Genomic DNA, 26,396 nt, shown 5'->3' on the forward strand with positions numbered 1-26,396 from the left:
TGCACTACAGCTCCCATCAGCTCCAGCCAGCATGGCCAATGGTCCACAACGATGGGCTTGTAATCCAGCAGCAGTTGGAGAGCTGTCGGTTAGCCATGTCTGATCTAAGCCGTGTGGGAGAAGCCCATGATGCTGTGCTTTTCCAGGCTAATGTTGCCTTACTGGGGACTGGGAGAATGCTGGTATGGGAAGGAACCACAGTTTGGCCTCATCCCATGTGCCTTCTGTCATTACTAGACAGCTGCCTGCTGCTGCTATCACCTGTACACACGTAGCTTGGAGTAAGCCTAATTGAACTAAATGGGCCTTGTCTCTGAGTACATATGTATAGGATTGCATTGTAAGTCACAAGTGTGGAGAGCCGCACTGAAACAATTCCTTGATGACTGGAAATATTCAAAAAGGGCAAACCCTCTGATGGCATGAGTAAGCATAATTTTATTGGTGTGGGCGTTGTGAGCGCATCCACTTGAACCATATGACCGACAATGTGGAATGGATGAGGAAGGAGCATCAGAACTCTGGCAATTGGTGACCAGCTTGATCTGGCAACCAGAGCCCAAGAAAGCTGCTGCCTGGGTATGTCTTGAAACAGCTGTAAGTGATCCCATACGTGGCCCCCTAGAAACAAAATTGCTCATCTGGTAACTAGAACGAGCAAGGAAAAGGGAGACTGGTAGGACACATGTCTGGCTGGGGAAAGAGATGCAGAGGCCTGGAAAGGAGGGGGCCATGCCCAAAGGGAGATGTAACCTCCCAGTTGTCTTATTGTCAGGTCCTGCTAGCCCCTTACAGGCTTTGATGAGGGGAGGCCTTATATTTTCAGGGCAGCTTTTCAGATCCCCATACGAGGCAATAGTGGTTCAGCATCCAGTAGTTTAAATGTGTTGCATTGTATCTGCAGACCATGCCCTGTGAGCCCCAGCAAGTGACTTTAAGTTTCAGCTTGTACATTAATTTGGTTATATTGTGAAATGAAATGGACTGCCTTCAAGTCGATTCCGACTTATGGCGACCCTATGAATAGGGTTTCCATGGTAAGCGGTATTCAGAGGCGGTTTACCATTGCCTTCCTCTGAGGATGAGAGGCAGTGACTAGCCCAAGGTCACCCATTAAGCTTCACGGCTGTGTGGGGATTTGAACCCTGGTCTCCCAGGTCATAGTCCAACACTCTAACCGCTACGCCATACTTGCTCCCGATACTACCATTACTACAGATTAAAGGGTGAGTGACCTGTCCCATGTTCTGATTTTGAATACTGATTTTGCAAAATAGTTGAATCTTGTCTTCAAAATGCTTCTGAACAATAAAAATACTGTTTATTCCCATTGCAGTTATCCATTATTATGGCTCTCGCGGTCGGCATTTCTTAAAATCTTTGGATTGAAATCAAATTATCAGGCTGAACATTTTTTTTCTGAGTGACAAACTAAACATGCAAGATTGTTTACATTATTTTACCCCTTGTCCTGTAATTTGAATAGACCAGTTGGAATAGAATTTGAATAGACCAGAATAGATGGGGTTTAGCATCAGCCTTGGTGAAGACAAAATGTTACTCAGAGTTAGCTTTGAAAAGGGTAAGGAGGAGGAAGGTGAGAACATTAATTTCTAAGGGGCACTCTCATCTCTTAACCATGGTTAAATAATCAGCCAGGAAACATACAAGTCACTCTGTGTAGTTTGGGTTCCCATACCCTGCTCACACATTGAGTCCTTGATGCAATGCATGGGTAAATTATGAAAGATTACATTGCTGAACAACCTGTGGAATTAGCTCAGAAGTTGCTTCTTTAACCTTCCTGATGTGTATGGCAACTTTTTCGTGGTCTTGTCCTATGTTGTGAGACCAGGGGGTTATTCCCATTGTACAGGTTAGTTTACAAGAGGAGTGGAAGTGATGATTTTGTCCAGGTGCCTACATAAATCGTAGACATTTCAATTCAGTGTCCCAACATCATTTCCAACATACCCGGCCCCTCATGTCTGTCGAGAGTGAAAAAATTTCTCCCCAATTTGTTGAATGGCATGAAGTGATTAGTTGCTGAACTTTGATTTATTTTTAGGAAAAGGAGTAATTAACTTGAATTGTTTCTTATTAGATGATATTCAGCTATGCCATACTCTGAGCAGACCTATTGAAATAAATGGACTTGCATAACTTATGACACTAACATTGGATATATTATCTTTGTAATTTTGTTTGTTTTCATACATAGCTTAGATCTAGTATAAGTGACTTGCATCAGATTTGTAGTCCTCCCCCCATCTTAAAAAAAAGCCTTGTGGAATTAAAGGTGAAATATGAGGTCCTGTTAATTTATCTTATAATTCTACTTACTTTATGATTTTGGAGAGAATATGGTTATGCTATTCTTTAATTGTATTTATAAATGTGTGTCATTTGCCAAACTGTATATATTCAGAAGTGTAACTACTGTAATCTAGAACTAATATAGATGTTAATAAAAATTCTTACTACAATACAAATGTAAAGTTAACCTCTTTTTTTGGTGAGGTTTATTTTAAAGTCTAGCTAATCTAGTTCGGGTATGGCTTGGTGCACATTCACATTGTTCTCTTCCCCTTTCCAAATGTGTGCATCTTTTTCTTCTATCATTACTTCCACCCAACGCGCCACCCAGCTCCTGCTCTGTATCCCAGATGGTGCAGCTTCATTCCCTGCTGGGCTGCTACAACCCCCCTTGCTATTTTATCTCCCTGTTCCCTACATATCCCTTCTTCCCAAGTCACTTTTTTGTTTGTTTGTAAACTACACTGGACATGAAAAAAAAGGAGTGGGTTACATCAGAGGGTGGTAAGCAGTGCTCTCATTCTGCTAGCACAAGAGACACATACTATTGGAATAGGACATTCCACTCCTTTCTTCTCTGCAGCCCCCCATAAGCCCTCAAAATCAGCTCCAGAGCATTAGGGGATCCTCCGGAGAAGATTTGGGGGGCACACGGGAGGAGAAGGAACGCAAGTGCTGTTCATACACCAGTGGAACTTTGCTGGCGTTGCTTCAATAGGACCCAAAGGCTTTAGAGTAGTCTCCTCCAACCTGGTACCCTCCAGATGTTGTTGTACGTTGCTGCCCTCAACCCCACCCATCCTGGCCAATGGGAGTTATTGTCCAGCAACATCTGGAGGGCACCAAGTTGGGGAAGGCTGTTCTAATCCCTCTGACGTAGCCCACTCCTTTTTTTATTCATGGCCAATGTTGTTTAGATAAAATAAAAATGTTAAAAAATTGTATTCTTTATTGACAAAGGATTTGAGTAAGCAAATGCAGAGAAGAGAAAAATATAAGAGGCTGAAGCTTCTTCTAAGAGCCAACATATGTGCGTGCAAAGGTTTATAATGGTATGGAAATGAAAAGAATTTTTAACTCACCACTAGTAGTGACAATAATAGCAGCTGCCTTTGTGCTATTTGGCTGTATTTGTTTTACTTCTGACTGGATTTTTTTTTTATCACTCTTGTCATCATCAGCCACCTTTGTAAGGCTGGATTTAGTGGTAACAAGTGGGACCTGTAACAAAATCTAGCAATATGTCCTCACCTAATAGGAGTGCTCCTGTTCTGGGCTACAATCATCAGAGCTAGATGGGATCTATTCTGTCTACTCCAATGTGTTTACCACATTGGATTATAGCTACCTGTGCAAGCAGGGATCGAAGGAACAGGTTCCTGTGGGCTGGGGGAGTTGAGAAAAATAAATCCAGAATGGTCCAAACAAGAGATTGGTTCAGGTGAAAATGGATAAAAATGTTTAAAATAGGAAGAGTGAAGCCTGAGCCTTCCAAGGATTTTGAAGGGGGGATAAAAACCCAATTAAAAACTGCATTTTATTTATTTTATTAAATTTATATCCCACCCTTCCAGCAGGAGCCCAGGGCAGCAAACAAAAGCACTAAAAACACTTTAAACCACCATAAAAACAGACTTTAAAATATATTAAAACAAAAGCATCCTTAAAAACATATTAACACATCTTTAAAAATATTTTGAAAAAAGCTTTACAAACATCTTTTTAAAAAGGTTTAAAAGCATCTTAAAAAGCAATTTTAAAGCAAAGTGACATGAATTCACTGGTCCTGGACTTACATACAGAACTGAATGTAGCTATCAATCAGATTGTGCACTTCTCTGATTTTTGTGATGCAGCTTCGTTTTTTAAAAAATGCACACAAAAATGTTTATTTGTATGAGGAAATGCACACAAAATTGCATATATAGGAGGAAATGTACTGAAAGTATAAAAACATTATTTTAGGGAATGAACACATGCAAAATGCATATAAACTTAAATGTGAAACTTTTTTGGGGGGGAATCTGCAAAAACCAGGAGTGAATGGACTTAAGGGCATGCAAAACTGTCATGGCATAGAAATAGCTGATTGATCCATCCCTTCTTCCATGTACATGTGCACACTGTAAATGAGCCTGGCTGGCAGTGATCACACAAGTGAGGGCAGTTCATTTCTCTGCACATGTGTCCTTGCACGTCACAGCTCTTCTTTCACACATTCCTACTCACTGCGACAATGAGCACGTTCCCAGCAGTCATCATCATCATCCATACTATGGTGGTATGGAGAGCCACTATGGCAGTGATTCTCAAACGGTGCGCCCAGGCACACTGGTGCGCCCTAAGAGGTGGCTAGGTGTGCCTCAAATATTATGAAAGTATATTTTAAAAATGAGAAGAAACCCATTTGTATAGTGTAAGTAATAGTTTTATATAGTTTAAGTTATTTTTATTCATAGTTTAAAATATCTTAATATATTTTTAATTTTGTACATGAAGTGCGCCAGAAAATTTTTATGTTTTACAGTGCGCCGCAAACCAAAAAAGTTTGAGAACCACTGCACTGTGGTGGTTAAAGCGTCAGACTGGTGCCTGGGAGACCAGAGTGGAAATACCCGCTCAGGCATGAAGCTCACTGGGTGACTCCGGGACAGTCACTGCCTCTCAACCTAACCATCCTGACAGGATTGCATCTATTCAAAACTGTTCATGAGCTAAATACTAAGGTCTAAAAAGGCCGGCTCAGAAAGAATGGCCAGGGGTTATTTATGTATTTATTCCATTTCCATCCTACCTTTCCTCCAAGGACCTCAAGGTGACATACAAACATGTTGCTCCCCCTCCTGATTTTATCCTCACAACAACCTTGTGAGGTAGTTTAGGCTGTGAGACAGTCAGCCAGTGGCTTAAAAACTGAGGGAGGGACCTGCTCAAAACAAGAAGACCCTTCTCCCCCAGAGAAGGCAATCTGAGCTCCAAAAGTTCCCAGAGCAAGTAAAAATCTCCTAGCCAAAAGCAAAAGCCACCTAAGCAATGTGATCAAAATCAAGTGAAGCATGGAAGTGAGGCCTAGCACTGAGGTGCAGTTTTATATGGATCAACATCCTGACACACACGTTTTTTCTTCCTTCTGATTCGTTCATTTCTCTCCCTCCACTTTTTCTCACTAAAATTTAATCCTTTATATGGCGAAGGACAGGCCAAGGGGCAGGCACCTGCAAAAACCTGTTTCCATTGTTTTAGGAAACTGACGTGTCCTCAGGGAGACTCATGAAGGTCACTCGGAGCTGCTAAGATATAGGAGAACAAATCTTGTATCTTGTTCATGAGTGGTATATTGTTTTAGCTCAACTTAAGGGCCTTGTCAGCATTTCTTATACCCACATGCCAGAGTCTAGGCGGAAACATTTCCACGCTTGAGAAAGTCAGTGAGGCCTGTTTAAGCCATGAGCCCGAGTTTCTTGAACAGAATTCTTTCCATTCCACTCCTTGCAGATTGCCACCCGCACCCCAAATGACTAGAGAAATATCTATCAGCAAGCCATGCCTTTCTCTGGGATTTTATAAGCTGTTGGAGCGCAAGCAAACAAATTCACTCCCTCCACTCCTGGTTTTCTTTTCCAACAGCCCATGGACCACAGAGCATGCACAGTCCTACTGTGGGGGGGGGGGGAGAGGCTGCTCCCTTTTGTGGGTGGTGGTGGTTTAGATTTTTTTTTTGTACTTCTCCAAACCTCAGAGTTCATCCAAACATACTAACAACCTCCTCTTGTTTTTCATTGCCCCTGTTCTAGCTATGATAGCCAATTGGCTCCTCGGTATTAATATATAATGTGCCCTTTTAGTACCCGATGCCAGGACAGACATTCACAATAATGTCCTGCTTGTGAGCATCTAGAAGCATTTGTCTGTCATGCACAAGATCTTAGGTTCAGTCCTGACATCACCACTTGAAAGGATCTCAACTGTTAGTGCTAGGAATGGGCCCTTCCACATATCTTAAAAGAACTGCTGCCAATCAGGCAAGACAAGGGTCAAGGGTCTGATGGGCCGTCTGACTCTGTATAAAGCAGCTTCATGTGTTTGCCTTTGGAAATATGTTGTTGTTGTTATGTGCCTTCAAGTCGATCACTACTTATGGTGACCCTATGAATCAGTGACTTAAAAAATGCAATTCTTAATGTGGCAGAATTTGGCAGCCCCCTCACTGTGCATTCTGAAGTTGCAGATGTGAAAGCTTTATACTGAGTGTTACTTTTCCATATCATTTTCCAATGAAGATGCCTCTTTGTGCTGTTAACCAAGCAGGTCCTCAAACTGTGCTGCAGAGACTTACCTGCCAAGGCTGATATATTCACACCAGCTTGGATGTGAACATCATTTAACTGGATGAATTGTGTGCAATTTAGTAGCAATAGATTCAGGACAAACAAGATAAAGTATTAGTTTATACAACATATAACTTATGGAATTCACTTCCGCAAGATGTAGTAGTAGCTAGTAGCTTAATCCCTTTTTTTTTTAAAAGAAGATTAGACAAATTCAATCTACCAATTTAGCATGATACATATATGGAGCTTGCATGTTCAGAAGCAATATACCACTGAATACTTCTTGTTGGGAAGCTGAAGCAGTGGAGGCCTACTGCCTTCATGCACTTCTCATGTGCTGCTGGGATGTGTCAGGTTTGCTATTGAGCGAAGGAAGGTGGTGGACTAGCTGGGCCTGTAGTCTGACTAATCAGGGCTTTTCTTATGTTTTTATAATATTTCCCTCTTTTGGATCTGGCAATCTTTAGGTAATTTGTTTCTCAACACTGTGTTTATATGGAACTTATTTCTTCTACCACTCTTTCCCCAATGCATTTATATTTAAAGCTTTGTTTCCCATACCTTCCATTTGGCTGGGATGTGTAGCGTTGCCTGCCCACAAGGGCTTCCCCTATTCGTTTCTGTGAAGGTGGCAGCTTCCAGTCAGCTATTTGCCAGAGGCAAAGTGAATGGGGAGCCGTCATGCACAGGAGTACGGTTTGCTCACTGAGATGTGTACAGGGCTCTGTGCCAGCTGTAACAAGGTTGGGAAGAAACTTTCCTAGAATCCCCTGATCAGTGTTACGGGCACTAGTCCCATGCAGGGATGGGGAAATGGTTGGCTTTCCGGGGCACCAGGATGAGATTCTTGAATCTCTTCCAACCCTGATCATAGCCTTACATTCTGCCATGAAAATGAATGCTTGCCACTACCCCAGCCTTTCCCAACTAGTGGGCCACCAGATGTTGTTGGACCACAACTCCCGTCAGCCTCAGCCAGCATTGCCAATGGTCAGGAAAGATGGGAATTGTGGTCCAACAACATCTGGTGGCCCACTAGTTGGGAAAGGCTGCACTACCCCATCCAATTCTGTGTAATCCAGAAGCAAATAGCCAAAGGACAGGTCATGATTGCAGGCTTCACACATCGAGGATAATGGGAACGTTGCAGAAAATTGCTTTCTGAATTGCCTAATGGGATAAAGATTTAGCTGGGGCCTAGCCAAAACATTTTGGTGCCACATAACCCAATCCTGTATTTATCCCTATGTACGTATGCAAAGGACTGAGGCAGAAAATATATAACCCACACACATACACCAGCTAACAAAGGGGTCAATCCACCAATTTTATTTCCCTGTACAGGTCTCATTGAACTATGTCTTTGTATGGCTCCCCTTAACTCCAGTAGGGCTCGTGCAGAACGTCCACTCAAAGCATCCTACTTTGACTTCCCCTCTCCTGTCCATGGTCTGCGTAGTTTGCTTCATGCCAGGGCCCCCTCTGGTTTTAGATATGCATGGGAATTTGCCTTTTCCAAATCTCATTTGAGAGTCGAGAGTAATCAAAACAGCACAACTCTTCCATTGATCACTTGAGGGCATTTGACTTGTGCCAGTGTTTCTTTTTTCTTGTTTTAAAGAGACCTAGTTTTATTTTTTTCCCATAATTGACAAATGTTGATTATTGCTCAGCATGTAAACTATCGCTGTCTGTTTCATGTATGCTAAAAATTTAAGCTAAGTTATAAGGTGTGCTGTTTGGAAGTGTGGAAGATACAGGAGTTGGAGCTACAGATAGCAAGTTTATGCTTGTATTTCCTACTGATGAAGACTTTCACCCAAGTTATTATCTGGGTAGGTGATAAGAATATCACTCTGCATGTATATACATTTATTATACATTTTGCATGATTATACATGTAGGAGTGGTACAATTTTGACTTGACTCCAATCATTGTCTAAATATAATTTGGCCTCTTTAGACCTGTCCAATTCTACTCCTAACAATATTATTGATAATTAAAGCAAAACCATTTGCAAAACACAAAAAGGAATTAATTACGAGTAGCTCCTTAATTGGCTAGATAAGAAATAGTCAATATTGTACTTGACCCTCGTATCTTCTGCACTCAAAACTTTTTTTATTGACCATGTAATGTTAATTGATACCACGTTGCACTGAACACTGGTGATCATGTGGGGAGAAAAAATATGCCTTTGCTTAATTCTGCATGCCAATTAGTGTTGTAATGCCTACTCCCACCTAAAAAAAATCTCACCTTTGTGTATAATGTATAAAGTCTGTAGCCTCATTTTCAGCAACAAATGTCAATCTACAACTCGGTAGGATTTCTCCCTGCTTTACAGTCATCAGTGTTTAGTGCTGGATTATTGTCCCCTTTGTACATACTAGCATTCAACCATTCCATTTACCATTATTGAGTCTCTCTTAATTTTTGGAACTCTGACATTATTTCAGGAAGCAGCTGTTATTTGGTTCAGGTTTCACCTGAATCTTCTATACATTTCATTAATGTAGTTTGCAGAATTGATATCGGATATCTTTAACTGTCATTAGTTCCTTGGAACAGAATTAAAAATTGCCTTGGTAAATTACCTTATGTACCTATTTAACTATATGAGAAACCAGATCGAAAATCTCCCAAAAACGATTGGAATTAATGAACTGTAGACTAAACTTTTGGTGATGTTTTTTATTTGATAACTAAGTGGAACTTCTGTATTTAGAAGCAATGTGTCTCTGAATACCAGGGCTTTTTGGGGGGAGTGCAAAGAGTTGGGGAGGGCTGTCCTGATTTTAGTTTTTTTAGGAACATGGTTGGCCACTGCTGCAAACTTTTGATCTGGTCCAAAGTTGGGCTCTCATATTCTTAAAACTTTATTTCCCATAATATAATACATCCTTCTCATACTGTATCTGATTACATTGGGCTGGTGTGATGTGCATGATAGCTAGCAGCCATTTTATGTTAGAAAAGAGCTGCTTTTATACTGAATCGTATTATTACTCCATGTTCACAGGAGTATATCTCTGAATATCAGTTTCTGGATAGCAAGAGCAGAGGAGGCTATTGCCTTCATTCACAGTTTGTTGGCTTCACAAAGACATTTGGTTGGCAGCTGAAAGAAGCAAAATGCTGGACTTAGTTGGACCTTTGGTCTGAGCCAGCAGGCTGCTCTCACATTTATATAATCCAAAGATCAATTTAACTAGTTTGTGGGGCCCCACACACATACATGCTTCATGGCAAAAGACATTTGAAATGAAGAGAAATAGCAAAACTGTGATATGACATTGGGAGAGGGGGTAGGGGATCTGCTGTTCATTGCAAACGCTTTTTTAAAAGACCCTCCTAAGATTGTATTAAAATAATTCCCTGTCAGTTTGAGCATAACTAATCTCCCAGATGAGTCTCTGAACCACAGAATTAAAAGACAGCGTCTGTGTTTTTCTGTATTGTAATTATTCATGCCTAGATAATGTATGTCTGTATGGACTTGTGTGGTATTGGCTCAGTTCTGATGAAACACAAGCCACAAATCAGCTGCCAGAAACATACTCCAAGCTTGCACATGCTAGTTCCCTTCTGCGCTTCCCCAGTTATGGTACCCTTAAATTGTTGTGATGCTGATCACAGTTTGTCTCTAAATCAGAGTTGGAAACCCACTTCAGAGATATTATAGCACTCTTCAAGTACACGAAAGGTTGTCACACAGAGGAGGGCCGGGATCTCTTCTCGATCGTCCCAGAGTGCAGGACACGGAATAATGGGCTCAAGTTGCAGGAAGCCAGATTTCAATTGAACATCAGGAAAAACTTCCCAACTGTTAGAGCCATATGACAGTGGAACCAATTACCTAGAGACATAGTAGGGTCTCCTACACTGGAGGCATTCAAAAGGCCATCTGGACAGCCATCTGTCAGGAATGCTTTGATTTGGATTCCTGCATTGAGCAGGGGGGTGGACTTGATGGCCTTATAGGCCCCTTCGAACTTTATGATTCTATTATTCAGACCACGGCGTCTGATTCCGTTTGGGACAAACTATAATTAGTGGTTCCTATAGTTTGTCTAATTTAGACATGAAGGCAAAATATGATTCCTAGAAACCAGGATGTGTAGGAGCGGAAAAGAGAGCAGATGCACATGGAGCACACTTCTGACAGACAGAATCATGATTTGCCTAACTTGAACCATTGACTTTTCAATCTACATAGTCACTGCTTCTTCCGTTCCCTTCCTCTACACTTTCATAGGAATAGATTGTTGTTTCCAGAGCAGCTATATTGAGATCAAACTTTTTGTGCTTTGCTTACAGCCCATCTGGAGTTCTTTTCCCCCCTCTTTCCTCTTACTTGGCAACAAAAATACCTTGCTGTAATTTTGAAAATAATTTGATACAAATTCTTTCATCATTGTTGTTTATTGAGTGATTAGAAAATGAGGATTTGTCCTCGTTTACTCCCCTCCCCCAGTTGTAAGTTGCCAGATGAAAGTCATTGAATCTTTTCATCAGCTCATTGGTAGAATACATGCTTTGCATTGGAGTACTTGGCATCGCCAGTAAAGTGTCTCAGGAAACAGGACATTTCCCCAGCTCTAGGAGAGCCAGTGTCAGTCAAAAAGTGCTAGGCAACATGGACTAATGATAATCAGACTCAGTATAACGGAGCTTCATACGTTCATACACATACATTTCTGCACCACTTTTTCCCACAGCACCTTTGGTTTTTAAATTCTTCAGAAGCGCAGAATAGCAAATTTAGGAAAAAAATGTTAACCACTTAATAAAAATAAATAAATCTCTAAGCGGTGTACATAAAATGCTATAAAATATTTTTCCATATGACAGAGATAAAACATTTGAAAAAATATTTTTTTAAAAATATTTTTAAAATACTAATGTATATCAGGTTGTCGGGAGGAAAATCATTTTAGTAGGCATCTAAAACAATACAGCAACGGTGACTTGCCTTATGTTAATAGGCAGGGAGTTCCAAGGTTTAGATGCTGCCATGCTGAAAGATCGATTCCTAACAGATGTTGAACTAATATTCTACGGCACTTATAAAAGTGCAAGCTCTATTGATCAATGTGGTCAAGTAGGCATGTAGGTTGCAAGGTGATCCCTCAAGCAAACTGGTCCAAAAGCTGTTAAACAAACAGTAAAACCTTGAACTTGGCCTGGTAGCACATCAGCAGCCAGTACAGACTTTTGAACCCAGTTGTAATATGCTGGTAGGATCTCACTCTGTCAGCAATTGCACTGCAGCGTTCTGCCCTAACTACAGTTTCCAGACCAAATGCAAGGGAAGCCCCACACAGATATATAAATTTCAGTTAAAAGGGAAAACTAGGGCAAATCTGCCTAATCTACACAAAGTTGTCCAATGACAGAATTGCAGGTCTCTTGCTTTGTACTTGGCTTCATTGGTGGGAGATATAGAGTATCTTTTGTTAGCCATAATATTTTGGGTGGTCATCTGTTACGTGTTGTGTAAAGCATTTTTTCACATATTGTAACAAACCATGTTTATGTTCCCTATCAGCCTTCGCCAACCTGGTGCCCCAGCATGTTTTGGATTACTACTCCCATTAGCTCTGTGGTGGCTGGGGCTGATATGAGTTGTAGTGCAAAACATCTAGAGGGCATCAAGTTGAAGAAAGCTAGTCTGCGCCACTGAATGAATGAACAACGTTTACAGTTGCATCACTACTTTGATTCATTTGAGATTCAAATGCTAACAAAGTGAAGTTAGTGTGTTTAAGTGGCCTCCAAGATGCATGCAATCTAATGTCTGTGGATTTTCTTTCCTTCCCAGATGGAGCTCCGGTTGTAGCCCATTATGATATCTCGGACACCAACTCTGACCCAGAAGTGGTGAATGTGGACAATCTATTGGCAGCTGCAGTAGTTCAAGAGCACAACAGTTCTGTCGTTAACCAGGACACTGGGCCTACTTGGAGGACGAAAGGGCTGCTAGAGGAGCTGAATGTCAAGACAGGTGAGTAGGAGAAAGCTGTGTGAAGTGCTTTATCAATTTTTATGTGATCACCTCACAGGAACATAAGAGGAGCCTGATGGATCAGGCCAATGGCCCGTCTCATCCAGCATTTTCTCAACTGCCAACCAGATGCCTATGGGAATACAATCAGGGTCTGTGCACAACCGCTCTCCCTGTCCTGTGGTTTCTCGCAACTGTTATTCAGAAGCATACTGCCTCCAGCAGTGGAGGCAGAACATGGGTTAGTAGCCACTGATAGTCGCTTTTAAAGCCATCCAAGTTGCTGGTCATCGCTGCCTCTTATGGAAGCAAATTCCATTATTTTAACTAGGGAATCAAACAATTCTACTAAACTCCTCAGGGCTTTCATACCTTCACAACCTGCAAACCTCATTGTCCTAGGCCAGCTCCTGCATCCTGCTTTACACTGCTGCCCCCACCCATAGCCTGAAGTCACCGGACCTGCAGCAGCCAGACTTGCAAACCCACTTTTTCCAGTCAGCAGTCCCACTTGGAAACTCTGAGGCTTGCCCATTTATAAGCCTGAACGGTGGTGAAAAATGGTTTTGAGCCCCTTTGTTCAATATTCCCATGGTTCTTCTCCCTTTCTGCCCCATCCCTTTGGGAAACATTGAACCCCCTATGCACATGCTGCTGCGATGCACTCCTGCACAGCTATTGTATACAGGTAATACTACAATATGTGGGCAAGGCTTATAAATGCGGCTATTTCTCCACCAGTTGCCCTCCCCCCACGCACACCCAATGGGAGAGCAGTGGACAAGCGGGAAAGACTCATAATGATGCATGTGTGGTTGCACTAATGAAAAGTGGCTCCCTCCGACAGTAAGCGTATGTGCATGAATGGGCCCTGACCCCTGTATTCAATCCAGCGACTGTAAACAAGACTGCACAAGCACTCCTTACTGACAGAGGCCAACATATGGAGCGTGTTTTCTTTTACTGGAGGTGTGCTCCTACCTGCCAGTGGCCTAATAGTTCCATCTGCAGCCCTGTATCCATTCTCTTGTAATGTCAGCTGCTGTTAGGCCTGTCAGGTTATAGAGCACAGGGTGGAGAATGTTTCCAAGTGAATCCTGTCATCCCACCACAGTCCCTGATGCTGGCATGCTGTGGGCTTTGCCCCCCTCCCAGAAATGGCCTTTTCTTGCCTTTGCCTTTCAGTCAGTACTGCTGAGAAGCAACCAGCAAAGAGAAATAACCTTGCAGCTTACAAGGAGGAAAAAAAATGCTCGGGGACACTGGTAGTATTTTGAGTGGAATCCAATGAAGAAGTATTGAATGAGCAAATGTGTGAGCAAAATGGAATTCAAGAGGGCCTGTTGTACGTAAGGAGGGAACCACGTGACAAATTCACCCGCTGTTCCCTCTTTCCTTGTATTATAATTGTTGCTCTTATGGGCCTTCAAGTTGATTACGACTTATGGCGACCCTATGAATCAGCGACCTCCAAGAGCATCTGTCATGAACCACCCTGTTCAGATCTTGTAAGTTCAGGTCTGTGGCTTCCTTTGTGGAATCAACCCATCTCTTGTTTGGCCTTCCTCTTTTTCTACTCCCTTCTGTTTTTCCCAGCATTACTGTCTTTTCTAGAGAATCAAGTCTTCTCATTATGTGAGAAGTATATTAAGAAATAATTAAAGTATAATAACCTCAGTTTCATCATTCTGGCTTCTAATGATCATTCTGGTTTAATTTGTTCTAACACACAATTATTTGTCTTATTCACAGTCCATGGTATCTGCAAGGCTGTCCTCCAACACCACATTTCAAATGAGTTTATTTTTCTCTTACCTGCTTTTTTAACTGTCCAACTTTCACACCCGTACATAGAGATCGGAAATGCCATGGTCTGAATGATCCTGACTTTAGTGTTCAGTGATACATCTTTGCATTTGAGGACCTTTTCTAGTTCTCTCACAGCTGCCCTCCCGAGTCCTAGCCTTCTTCTGATTTCTTGACTATTGTCTCCATTTTGGTTAATGATCGTGCCGAGGTATTGATAATCCCTGACAAGTTCAATGTCCTCATTGTCAACTTTAAAGTTACATAAATCTTCTGTTGTCATTACTTTAGTCTTTTTCTGTATACCATTCCCAATCATGCCTTTGGCTGGGTCTCCTGTCAGCCAATAGGCTGGTCTACCTTGGTTCTCCCACCCCACCCCACCCCATCCCATCCCATCCCATCCCATCCCATGTGCTAAAGTGGCTGCTATAGTTTTGGGAGCCTGGTCCTGCAAAGAAAAAAAGAAAAAGAATCACTCAAGATTAAATATATTAACAGCTACATGAGCTGTTTGTTTGGATTATTGTCTGGATTCCAGTATTGTTTTCAAGTGCCCACTTCCTGTAACTAGTGCATTTCCTTGTTGTACAAATGGCACATGAATTTATGTGCTTCAGCCAGGATGGTTTTCTGCTTCCTTTATATATGTGCTTTGAGATACGTTTCTGGTACCTCAGGATTCAGCTTTGCTCCTGGTGGATGTCTAGGTAGTAACACCGTCCACAAGTGCATTTTACCAGTATCTATCAGCTGTGCCCACATCAAGGACCTGGCTGTTGTCATCCATGCTCTTGTAGCTCTACTGCTTGAACTAGTCCTGAATGCAGCAGCCCATCTGTTGTTGGGTGTGGCAGTACCAGTTCTCAAACAGATGCACTTCCTCTACCATATCCTTGAGAGCACTTCCCTCCTTTATGTTTCCCTTCCTCTGGTATGGTATTGGGCCCTGCTCTGTGTTTCTGCTTCACGTGGTGCTTGGAGCAGGGCCTTTTCTGTTTTGGCACTAAGGCTGTAGAACTTATTTTTATCAGAGCAACTCACCAGTCCTCATTTCCTTTAGCGTTTAAAAAGCAAGTAAGAGCACACCCTTATTTTCAGAAGCCCTTTAACAACTGAATGTGGCTGGTTTTATCTTTCTTTATATACTCTTCTATCTTTTTGATCTATGATGGTTTTGGATTCATGCCAGGGCCAACATCAAGAATCAGCATGGTTGGGCATCTGCTGAGAGCCTACACCCCACCAGGGGCTCACTGGACTTGCTCCTTCTCTTCACTTTTGTAACTTTGCTGGGCCTCTCATTCTGGTGGTGGTGTGAAAGAGGGTCAGTCGATGCACTTCCTCACTGGCTCTTTGCCTGGCAAGCAGGCAAACAGGTGGAAGCAATCAATGATGAGGAAGAGGAGGAGGAGCAGCTAGTGATAATGGCAGTGAGGAGGTAGGCTCGCTGAGGAAGGAGGGAGTGCATGTATATCTTGGGAAAAGGGAGGGGAGAAGCCCCAAGATCCAAGATGCCAAGAGGAAAGGAACGCAGATATTAAAATTCCAAATGAATTTATTGAAAAAATATATATACAAAAATATATATTCCCAACGCGTTTTGGCCACATAAACCTCAGCCTTTTAATATCTGCATTCCTTTCCTCTTGGCATTTTGGGGCTTCTCCCCTCCCTTTTCCCATCTCTTTGTATACCAGTCACTTCTGCTACCTGTTGATATCTTGGCCAAGGACCCTGCAAAACCTGGAACTGGCATTGATTCATGTTCCAGTTGCTCCATTTCATTCTGTTTGTAAAGCACCATTGGTACAAAATAGATGGGCAGGGTGTATTTTTTTTTTAATGGTGACAATATAACTGGTACAGCAATACCTTTAGTCAGGCCTTGTCTCACCTGCTGAAGACTAATGCAGTAAATTTTCTTCCCTCCGGTCTCTGTCCCAAAATCATAAATGTGCAAGAATGTTCCTCATTTTGCATAATTTCCACGACAGAATGGATGTTCTGTTGTATCTTTTATATCTTGCTTTGTAGAAAAATGAAACATTTATTTGTAGAACTTGTTTTTTGTGTAATTTTGGCCAAGGTGTACTCGGCATACAGGAATGCTTGCTATATGTGTCAAAACATGTATGTGGTAAAGGTAGATTGTGTCACTGGCCATCTTTCTACTCCTTCACTGCTCACTATTAGAAAACCTAAATTGCACATTGGAAATTCTGTGCAAACAAACATTGCTGTCTAGAGAACCTGTGATTGACCACTTCTCTGAAACTCCACAACAGATAGTTATCCGTTCTTTTATTCCCCCAAAAACCATTCTGAGCTTAATCCTTTTTAAACAAAAACACTTCAGCTAGTTGAAACTAGCCAGTCCTTTTATCATGCATGTCGAGAGATTTAAGATCATGTGCAGAGTCTCTTGCAGAAGATACATTCAGAAAGAGAGAGCGAGAGCATCTTTGAACTTCCAGTTAATGGTTCCAAGGAATCAAAGAATGTGAGTGAAGCCTAATATTATTATGGGGACCCAAGGCCAGTAAAAGCCAGCCTCTTGACAAATACCCCGTCTGCTCCAACAGGTGAAATGTAACTAGCTTGGCTTGACTTTTTGATTTTTATTTGCAAGTCTTTGCGGGTGATTTTGTTGCCTTCCCTTTTCCTTCCTTTTCCCCATCTTTTTTCTCAAACAACATTCTATATTCTCTGACATTTTGCTTCAGTGGTTTAAAAAGGTAATTCTCAGGAAGTTCTCGTTAAAATCTTCCCTGTGCACTAAGACTGCACAACTGTCAAGAGACACCTTCATATTGCCTAAGGATCTTTCACAACATTTTGTTAAATTCTGGGTCCTTTCGGCTTTGGGAAAGTAAAACCAAAGCTTCTTTCTCTTTGTGTTTACTTTTTCCTAGAGCTGGTCTGATGGAAGGGACCCTTTGCAGTGGGACTCAGAAGCTTTCCAAGCTGCTGTTCGGCTGGCAGTATTCTTCAGCCATGAGTCCCCAGATGTAGTTGGACTACAAATTCCATCATCCCTGGCCATTCGTTATGCTGACTGGGGATAATGGAAGTTGTAGTCCAACAACATCTGGAGACCCAGGGTTGAAGAATACTGGCCTGGAGTGTTGTCAGGTTCATCCTGGTGGCAGCCTATCATCATCATCATCATCGTTATTATTATTGTTATTGTTATTATTATTATTGGAGGGGGAGCCATTATACAAAAAGGGTGTCTGCCAGTAAGGAAAGTCCTTGCCCCAATTCCTGATCTATAGCAGTTTGATGAATGAAGATGTTTAAGATAGGACCTCATAAGGTCTGTTGTATTGTTCTGTGGTCCTATTCTTAGTGTTTTAGATTGTCTTAGTATCTTAAGTGTATGTTTCATGGTTTAATTCTATTTTAATTGTATATTTTTGTATGTTTTTTTTTTTTTACCTATGTGTAGTTTTTATTTGTAAGCCGCCCTGAGTTCCAGTTTTGGAAAAAGGGCGGGGTAAAAATAAAGATTCGTTCATTCATGAATGGGTCTTTGATCCATGTGGGTCATATCAGAAATGGCTTCCTGCTAAGGACTTACAAGGATGATCAAGCTCTGAATCTCAGGATGGGTTTGCCTTTTGCCTTTTCTTGTACAGATCACTTGGATGCTGGATTCCTGGCAAGCGACAAAACCCCCACCAGCAACACCCACCAGGTCAATGAAGAAATTAATATTGCGTCATCAGATAGCGAAGTGGAAATTGTGGGAGTTCAGGAACATGCAAGGTGCTCATTTCCCTTTTTACTCTGAGTCCAGTTAAATACCTGGAATAAATTTTTAAAATGAGAAAAATGCAGATTAATTGGTCTTGTTACCTTTTTTTTTGTCTCCTGCAGGTAGGTTATTTCCCCCCCACCCTCTGTTAATATGAGTTGCCTTTCCCAGCTTAACCCCAGAAGGGCATAAAAATTAAATATGTACCTAATGTCAAATACATGTTCAATATTTGTATAATAAGGTATTTATTTATTCACAATAGCACTTGAAATATTGTGAACTCATAAGTGCAGAAAGTGCCCCCTCTCCACATGGTGCGTTCATAAACATGGACAATCGCTACGAACCGCTGAAAGTTTGTTTTTAAATAAAACAGAAATTATAAGAGAGCAAAGCAAGAGAAAAACCAAGTATTAAGAAATCTTTTTTTAAACAGGAAAGAAGTGTGGCAAACAGCAGGGGAAAACGGAATTCCAGGCATAGGGAGAAGTGAAGTGAAAGCAGAGAAAGCCAGTGAGATGACAAAAGGAAAGGCAAGCAGCGAAAATGAAGAACCCTTTGAGCAAAGGTGCAGAGCCAAACTATCCCTCAGTTTCCAGTGTAAAGCCAGACCTATAAAATGATGCTCCCTCCAAACCTCCCCAGGCATTGGCCTTTTAGGGGACCACAAGGAAGCATGCACGACATCTGGCCACTGACAATTGATGTAGTCCTGGTTTAAAGGAGAGAAAACAAGAGGCGGGTGGCCACGGAGGCTGATTCCCAACCAGAGAGAGTAACCCTTCAGTTACTCTGCAGTACCTTCTGGCTACCGGCCCTTGATGTCGTCCTGGTTCCAGGTTTCTCCATCCAGGGCAGATTCACCTTTTAAATACTAAATTCACCTTTTAAATACTGAAACATTTCTTGGGAATTTGGAAGTAGAAACCTTGCTCAGAGGTATTAGCAGGTCTACAAACTTACATGAAAAGCAGTAAAGGCAGGTGGCTGGAAATCCTGCTGTGTCATGAAAAAGAAAAGTGGCACAGGATGATATTTTCCATAGGCTTGATGCTGTTGAGCATGGGTGCATTCCAAGGGACTCAAGAGGCCCTTGTTTTCCCTGATATGCCCTCCCCTCCCACAAGCAGCTTAGAGGGCACTGTAGGAAATGTCAGGTCTGTAAGTGCCTCCTATATCCTCACCCAGCCCTCTCTCAGCGTGTCATGCAACTTATGCTACGGAGTAAGCAATTTGAAGATACTAATGGAATTATATTCCCATATTATTAACTATTTCAGCATAAAAGAGCACTGTTTCTCTAAGTATCCTGTAATAATCCAATCCTTGTAACATTTTCCATATCTCAGGATTCCCTAGATATTGTTCTAAACTCACTAGGCTCTAGGCCAGCCTCCCTTCTCTGTGCCTAAATCCCCCAACCTTGTCATATCAGGATGATAATACTGTCCTTGGCATGCCTGTTGCGTGGGTTGCTGAGATAATGTATGTGAAGTGCTGTAAACACACTCAAGTGCTGTATACGCTGTAATGATGGTTCATGAAGTTCATCCCTCAAAATGACGTTACATTTTAAAATATCATTTATATCCTGCTAACACGTTTTAACCAATACCTACTCGTAACCTTTCTGCCTTTCTCTCCCTGCTTTGATTTGAGACGTTTATTCCGGGTAGCCCTTTGCTAAAGCTGTTAGGCAATGGAGCTTGTGTGAACCACTCCTTCAGCTCTTACAGGGAGGCTTGACTGGCATGTTCACGCTGTTTCTCCCCTTTGCTTTCCCACAGATGTGTCCATCCTCGGGGAGGAGTGATTCAAAGTGTGTCTTCCCGAAAACACGGCTCAGGCCTGCAGTGCACCCGGCAATCAGAACCATGGACAGGTGTGCCCCCCCCACAGAATTGGTCTTCACCACCTGAAGTGGTGGATCTCACGCTAGACGAGGACAGCAGGCGCAAATACCTACTGTAATGCAATTTCACTGTGTTTTTAGTCACTTAGCCCCCTCCCCTTTTGTGGCACAGAGGTTCCTGGTTATCTCCTTGCTGTTCAAAGCCTCTGCTCCTGGCATTCTGGAATTCAGACTCCTCCGGGAGAATTTCCTCCTCTCCCAAAGTCCACCCCCCAACCCCCCCATTAAAACTGCATTGTAATTTCAGAACTTGCCATGAGATATTGACACCTCCATAGTCCAAGGGAGCTTTCCCTGTTAGGGAAAACTTAGTGGCACTGAACTTCAATAACAACTTCCAGGTTTTCCATTGTGTGTTATTAATTTAGCGCATTTGTTGACATAAGCACACCTTCCCACCCATGTGCTTTAGAGAGCCGTACAGATTCTTTAATTCACCACTAAAATGGATGCCGCTGGTGCAGGTAGAGTTTTATTTTCATTCTCCCTTGCAGCACTAAGCATTTTAAAAAATACCACTGGCCTGATTTGTTCATAGCTCTGAATGATTGTTGTTTAACTGTGGGAGCTTAGAAGTGTTGAGTGTGACTAGGGGAATTCATAGCCCCGAGTTGATTTGGTTACAAAACCAGCAGGACTTGATCACAAAAGGTCTATAAACATGCACTGAGCAGCTTTATTTAAAACTCTAAAGATGATCCTGAACATCATTTGTAGCTTGTACACTGCTCAGTGCTTAGTCTTCTAATATGCATTTTATTTTTCTCTAGACTACTGTACTGTTATTGGTCATTTGGCCCAGATTGTTACAGCTTTTTTTTCATCCAAAACAAAGAAAAGCACAAGGAAGTGAAGCATCACAAAAGACATCAGTACCTAATTCTGATCTCAGGTGTGCTTTTCATGTCAGGTCTGGGTGCAGCCTAACCCATATCTCTGTGTTTGGAGATAGGTAAAAGTGGAGCATGCACGCTGGAGTTGGATCTTTCTGGCTTGGGCTGCATTCATACACATGAATTTCAGTTTTCAACAAACCCTTAACACTCTATGCTTCCTGTTTTATTCCCAGCAAGAGAAGAATTAGAGGAGGCTGCAGGGATACAGACTCCTCTTCCACGAGAAGTATTTTCTCTGCCGTGTGAATGTTACCAGAGTAGGCTTGGTTCAATCTCTTCTCAGGATGGCTGATACTTCCTCTGTTTAAAGCAGAGCAAGAAAACTCAGAGAGTGAGCCTCGTGTTGCTTCTCTGAATATTACCTTCGGGAAAACATGAGGTTCTGTATGCAAAGCATGTGTGATCAAAAATAGAACATGTCCTGTTGTATAGCCCCTACAGAATTAGCCAATGCTGCTTTGCCTTTATCCATTTGAATGCTGTCTCAGAAAGAGGGATGAACTCTGTAACAGCAACCGATGTTTTGCCATATGTATAGATCGCTTCATGAAGAGCAGGTGTGAGGAGGCTTTGGCCTTCCAGATGTGACTAAACTACAACTCCCATCATCCATGGGCACTGGCTGTGCTTGCTGGGGTTGATGTGAGTTGTAGTCCAACAACAACTGGAGGATCAAAGGTTGACCATACCTGATGTAGAGGTGGAAAAATGGGGACAATTGAGTTTCATTTTTTACACATCTTCAGAGACGAGGTATTGACTTATAAGTGTATGTAACATGAGAAACAGCCCCTTTTACTTAAGTCTCTTAAATGTTTCGATCTTCTTTTGAAATCTTGACTGCTGGACTTCACCAGCTCTTGGATTTGTGCCTCTTGGCTTCCTGGTCCAGATTCCTTCTTCAAGTCCTGCCATTTGCTGCAAGCTAAGATTCTGACCATCCTTCCCCCATGCCTTCTGTTCTCATGCAAGGGATGGTAGGAGTTACACTGCACCGTAATGGCAGCTGGACCCGTTGGGGATGTGAGATTTTCACGTTTGTCCAATGAGCCTTCATTGTAGAGTCCACTGTAAATCCAGACAAAGTTCTTCTGCTTGATTCCTGATCAGTGGTGGCCTCAAATGTAAGCAGACCTAGGGGAATTTCTGAATAATATGTGGGTGCTGCCCTTTGCTCCTAAAACTCCTTGAGTGTCTTGACAGTTCAGATGACCAGGTTATTCACGCAGTGCTTTCAGTTCTGTGACTGGTCCTCAGAAAATATTCTCTCCCTCCCTCCCTCTCTCTCTTTCTCCCTCCCTCCCTCCCTCCCTCCCTCCCTCCCTCCCTCCCTCCCTCTCTCTCTCCCCCTCTCTCCCTCCCTCCCTGTCTCTCTCTCTCTCCCCCCTCCCTGTCTCGCTCTCCCCCCTCTCCCTCCCCCCTCTCCCTCCCCCTCTCCCCCTCTCCCTCCCTCCCTCTCCCTCTCTCTCTCTCTCTCTCTCTCCCTCTCTTTCTCTCTCTCTCTCTCTCTCTCTGTGCATGGGCAATAGCTGTCTGTGGACCAAACCTTTGCATATGGGCAGGATTCTCACTGTGTGTCTGGGTTATTAAAGTATGGGAATATTCTAGGACACTCACAAGTTGAGGAAGAGCTTCAATTCATGCATAACCTTGTAAGAATAGAAGAGGAATGTCATTGCATTCATCCAGGTGGGGTTATTCCATGCATTCCTGGGGGCAAGGGGCAGATCTAGCCCTATTGATGTTTGCTCAAAGGCAAACCAAGAGACTTCAATAATCATTTACACTAGAGTAGATCCAGTCTGTTAAAGGAACATGCATTTAATGGTTAATGACACAAAGCCAGTTTTCAGTTAAAATCTGTTAATTGTGCAATGCCTGTTTGTGTTTTTATACTGAATTGAACATCATTTACTCTTCCAAGAGAGTTTTTATGCCCGCTAGGTTATACTGTACATGCTAAAAAGGCCTTTCTCAGTCCCCATCTGTGATTGGTCATATGAAGGCCAGCATGGAGCTTGTTCACCCTTCTCAGGTTGGTTCAGTGGGCAAGAGGTTTTTGTTTTTCCCTGGATGCCAGTCCATCCCATGAGTAGTAGTCTGCCATCTGGCATTCAAGGACAGGAAATGCACTGAAGCCTGTGGCTGAGGAAGTAGTTGGGCGTCACTCGCTTGCAGACCCCAGTTCATTTCCTGTCCTGGTCCAAGGCAGATGTTCTTAGTCCTACTCCATGAGTTTTTTCTATCTAACTTCTCCCTTTTTTGAATTTACCTTTCCTGTTTTTCTGCTTATTCTCTTCCCTGGTGGTGGGGTTGGGATCTTTGCTCCCCCTTTACCTCCCCCACCGGGATTACCAAGCAGGGGGAGCTCGTTAGAGCTCTATAGACTCTTCCCCCCCTTTTTCTCTTTTTTAGTTAACCGGCTTCTGGGAAACTTAATCTGCTTCAGCCGGACCTACTCCTCTACTCTTCCTCTCCGATCCGAAGAAGGGTAAAAGAGTCCTTTTTTTACCCCTAGGAGGGGTTTTTCTCCCTCTTTTTCAATGTTGGTGTGAATGGGCACCATTTTTTCTTCTTGCTCCTGCCATTACCTGGGCTCCCACGGGACCATTCAGCAGTTCTGCAGATGTGGCTGGTATTTAAGGTTGCTCTTGAGGCCAACTATGGGTAGTTTTGTGGCTTTATGAAGTCAGAAGGATGCAATTGCACGTCAGAGAACAACTAGATAACAGGTTCCTGCAGAGTAGTAGAGTGATCCTTCCCTAACCCTTCCTTGATTACAACAAGGTGGACCTGGACACTGGGAGTTGGATTGTGCTTGGGAGCTACAGGAAGCCAGGGCTTGACTTGTTGCAGCAGGTAACATATTGTATATTATAGTTCCTGTTGAGATTGCCAGCTTCTGACCTGGAGACGGCACCTGTTGCTTTAACAGCTCCGAGGTGGTGATGCCTTATTTCAGACTGAAGCCAAAGGAAGTGCATGTTCCAGTGCTCTGCCCTATTAAAAATATCCTGGCATGCAGAAAACAAGGTGGCTGGAGAGAAGACTAGGCTGGAACCCCCTCCCTGACATGGTAGCTGTCAGTGTAGAGGAAGATTTGGGAAAGTATTTGTACATGCAATTTCCCCCACATTCAGTTTGCAATGTTTGACATCGTGTTGGGACCGACGTCTCCTTCACCCGAGCTGAAACTGGCCTTTTGTGAAGTCGGAGTCCTGCTTCCTGCAGGAGGGAAAGCAGCAGAGTGGGTGGATGGACTGCTGGTGCACAACCAGCACAGGCAGTAGCAGCAGGCAGAGCAAGGTGCTTCACAACACAGAGGTCGCTGCCAGGAACCAAGAGGGGAAGAGGCCGGGAGGTCAGCACCGTGCAGCCGCAGCAGCGGAGCCAACTTGGCACTCCCGATGCTGCGGCTGCACCAACCTCCCCTCTGTCTTTCCTCTCCTTCTCAGTTACCAGCAGCAACCTCTGCCGGGAAGCCAGGTGAACAGCCCCACCCACTGCTACTGTGCACAGAAGACATAGGGCCCTTAAACAATGTCTTCACCTACAATCCAAGGTTGTTAAAAACAATCAGTGGTGCCTGCAGATCAGCAGCTCCCAACCCAAAGGCCATCTCTTCTTTTGCTCTTCACGTGTCGATTCCATTGCTCTCACGTTGCTTTGCTAAATGAGCACCAGACTAAGGGCACCTTCACGCTCACCCATGGGTGCTCGAGAACTACTTTCCTGTGGTGCTGTCCTATGCGATTGGTGTGTTGAGGGCATGGCGAGTCACTTAGTTCTTCCCCACTTGGCTATGACGTGGTGGTGATCAGGTGGGAAGGACCCACACAGTTGGCTTGTCCGTGCATCTCCAGTATTCATATGCATGAGAGCTTCATGGATTGCATCATGGTAAAGCAGCTGTGATGGAGGCATGTGTGAAAGCGGGGAGTGGGGCAGGCTTACCACACAACATTTGGCCTAGTGCAGCTGCTTTGCAACTATTTTCAATGGAGTTGTTCCAAAACGTGAGCATTGGCTTTTTAGAGAGGCTGTGAGTCTAACTGATCTGGTAGGCCCAGTATCCTATCTGTTATGGTGGCCAGTACCAGAAGCATCAAAGGAACACACCCAGTGATCCTTTCTTTTAAAAAAGCAGCCGCAGCAGAAAGGGTTTGTTTGTATATGCTGTGACTTCCAAGTACATTTACAAATTTGACTGCATTCTAACCAAACTTCCTCTGATTGAACGCTGTGTTTGTTTTAAAGGAATCATGAATTTTTAGTTTAGTAGCCAGTTTATCTCTCTTTTTTATTTAAAAACACTACGTTTCTTTTGCTCTCTTGAAGAATTTTTAAAAGAGAGAGAAAGGAAAAAATTCAAACCACAATCACTGGATAGCTAATAATTTTTTTCCTTTCTTTTTCGGGGGGGTGGGTGGGTCTTTTTTGTCTGAGAGAGCAAAAGGTCCCTGAGATCAGTTTGCTCTTTTCTCAATTGATAATTGAAATTGTAGCCATCGTGTGGCTAAGAACCAATGCACTTGCTCGTTCTCATGTAGGCCTGTGAAAAATGCACCCATCCTGGCTTGCAAGTCATGCCTTGCAGCCATTTGGATCGTGGATAAAAACATGGCATTTGCAGCCACACACACACAAAAAGAGGATTCCACCAAGCATCTTGGCAAGCTGTGACGCCTGCTTTCTTTACAGGCCTGCTGCTAGCAGCTATATTCTTGCTGGAGCTCAAACTCAGAATCTTCCACAGGGGAGACAAAATGGACAAACAAAATCGCTTAGAATGTATTGTTTTCAAATGTGTAACTCTTGTGTTTAAAAAAGAAAAAAATCCCACAAAAATGTTCTTTCTAACACTCATTCTCGTTTCCATTTAGTATTTAATGGTCTTTGGAGAGAAAAAATTAATAATAAAACAGAGTGTTATAAAATATATATATTTTTTGGTGCAAGATGAGACTTTCTGTTTTTTTGTTTTTGGAAACAAGTCTGTAGCATAAAGTTTAAACTATTTTAAGACAAAATAAAATAGAGTGGATTATTTAAACAATATCTTACTTTGTAGCGTGTGGGGCTTTTGGGGGGGGGATTCTCTTACGTTTTATACGGTAATGCTTACCACAGCTGTTTTCAAATTATCACTAGCCCGTCATGCTTCCGATGCAGATGAAGCAGAGAGGATGGAGGCGGGAGTTTAAAACCTGCAGGTTTGTGTTCCTCACCCTAGAGATGCAGTGTCTCTGCCCCTGTCTGTTGGAGGTGCCGCCCCAGGTCTCTCCCAGACCTACCCGGAAGGAAGTTCTAGGGATTGACTCAGGGAGCTTCTCCAGGCAGAGCGTTCACCTCTGCATGTTGGAG

The 26,396-nt window shown here is 42.8% G+C and overlaps 1 protein-coding gene across 5 annotated transcripts in view; it reads left to right on the forward strand.

The window, feature by feature from the left end:
- The window catches only part of ARK2N (arkadia (RNF111) N-terminal like PKA signaling regulator 2N), an 83,859-nt gene extending 58,409 nt beyond the window's left edge, over nt 1-25,450 (forward strand). For 4 of the 5 annotated variants that reach the window (XM_061613677.1, XM_061613669.1, XM_061613683.1 and 1 more), the window contains 4 exons: nt 12,473-12,655; nt 18,103-18,232; nt 18,661-18,792; nt 20,012-25,450. In XM_061613677.1, coding sequence (XP_061469661.1) covers nt 12,473-12,655; nt 18,103-18,232; nt 18,661-18,792; nt 20,012-20,195 — 629 coding nt within the window. In that variant the 3' untranslated portion in view covers nt 20,196-25,450. The remainder of the gene's footprint in view (nt 1-12,472; nt 12,656-18,102; nt 18,233-18,660; nt 18,793-20,011) is intronic. The other variant, XM_061613696.1, reaches the window with a different exon arrangement.
- The last annotated feature ends 946 nt before the right edge of the window (nt 25,451-26,396 follow it).

This window comes from Rhineura floridana, chromosome 1, assembly GCF_030035675.1.
Source record: "Rhineura floridana isolate rRhiFlo1 chromosome 1, rRhiFlo1.hap2, whole genome shotgun sequence".
NCBI lineage: Eukaryota > Metazoa > Chordata > Lepidosauria > Squamata > Rhineuridae > Rhineura > Rhineura floridana.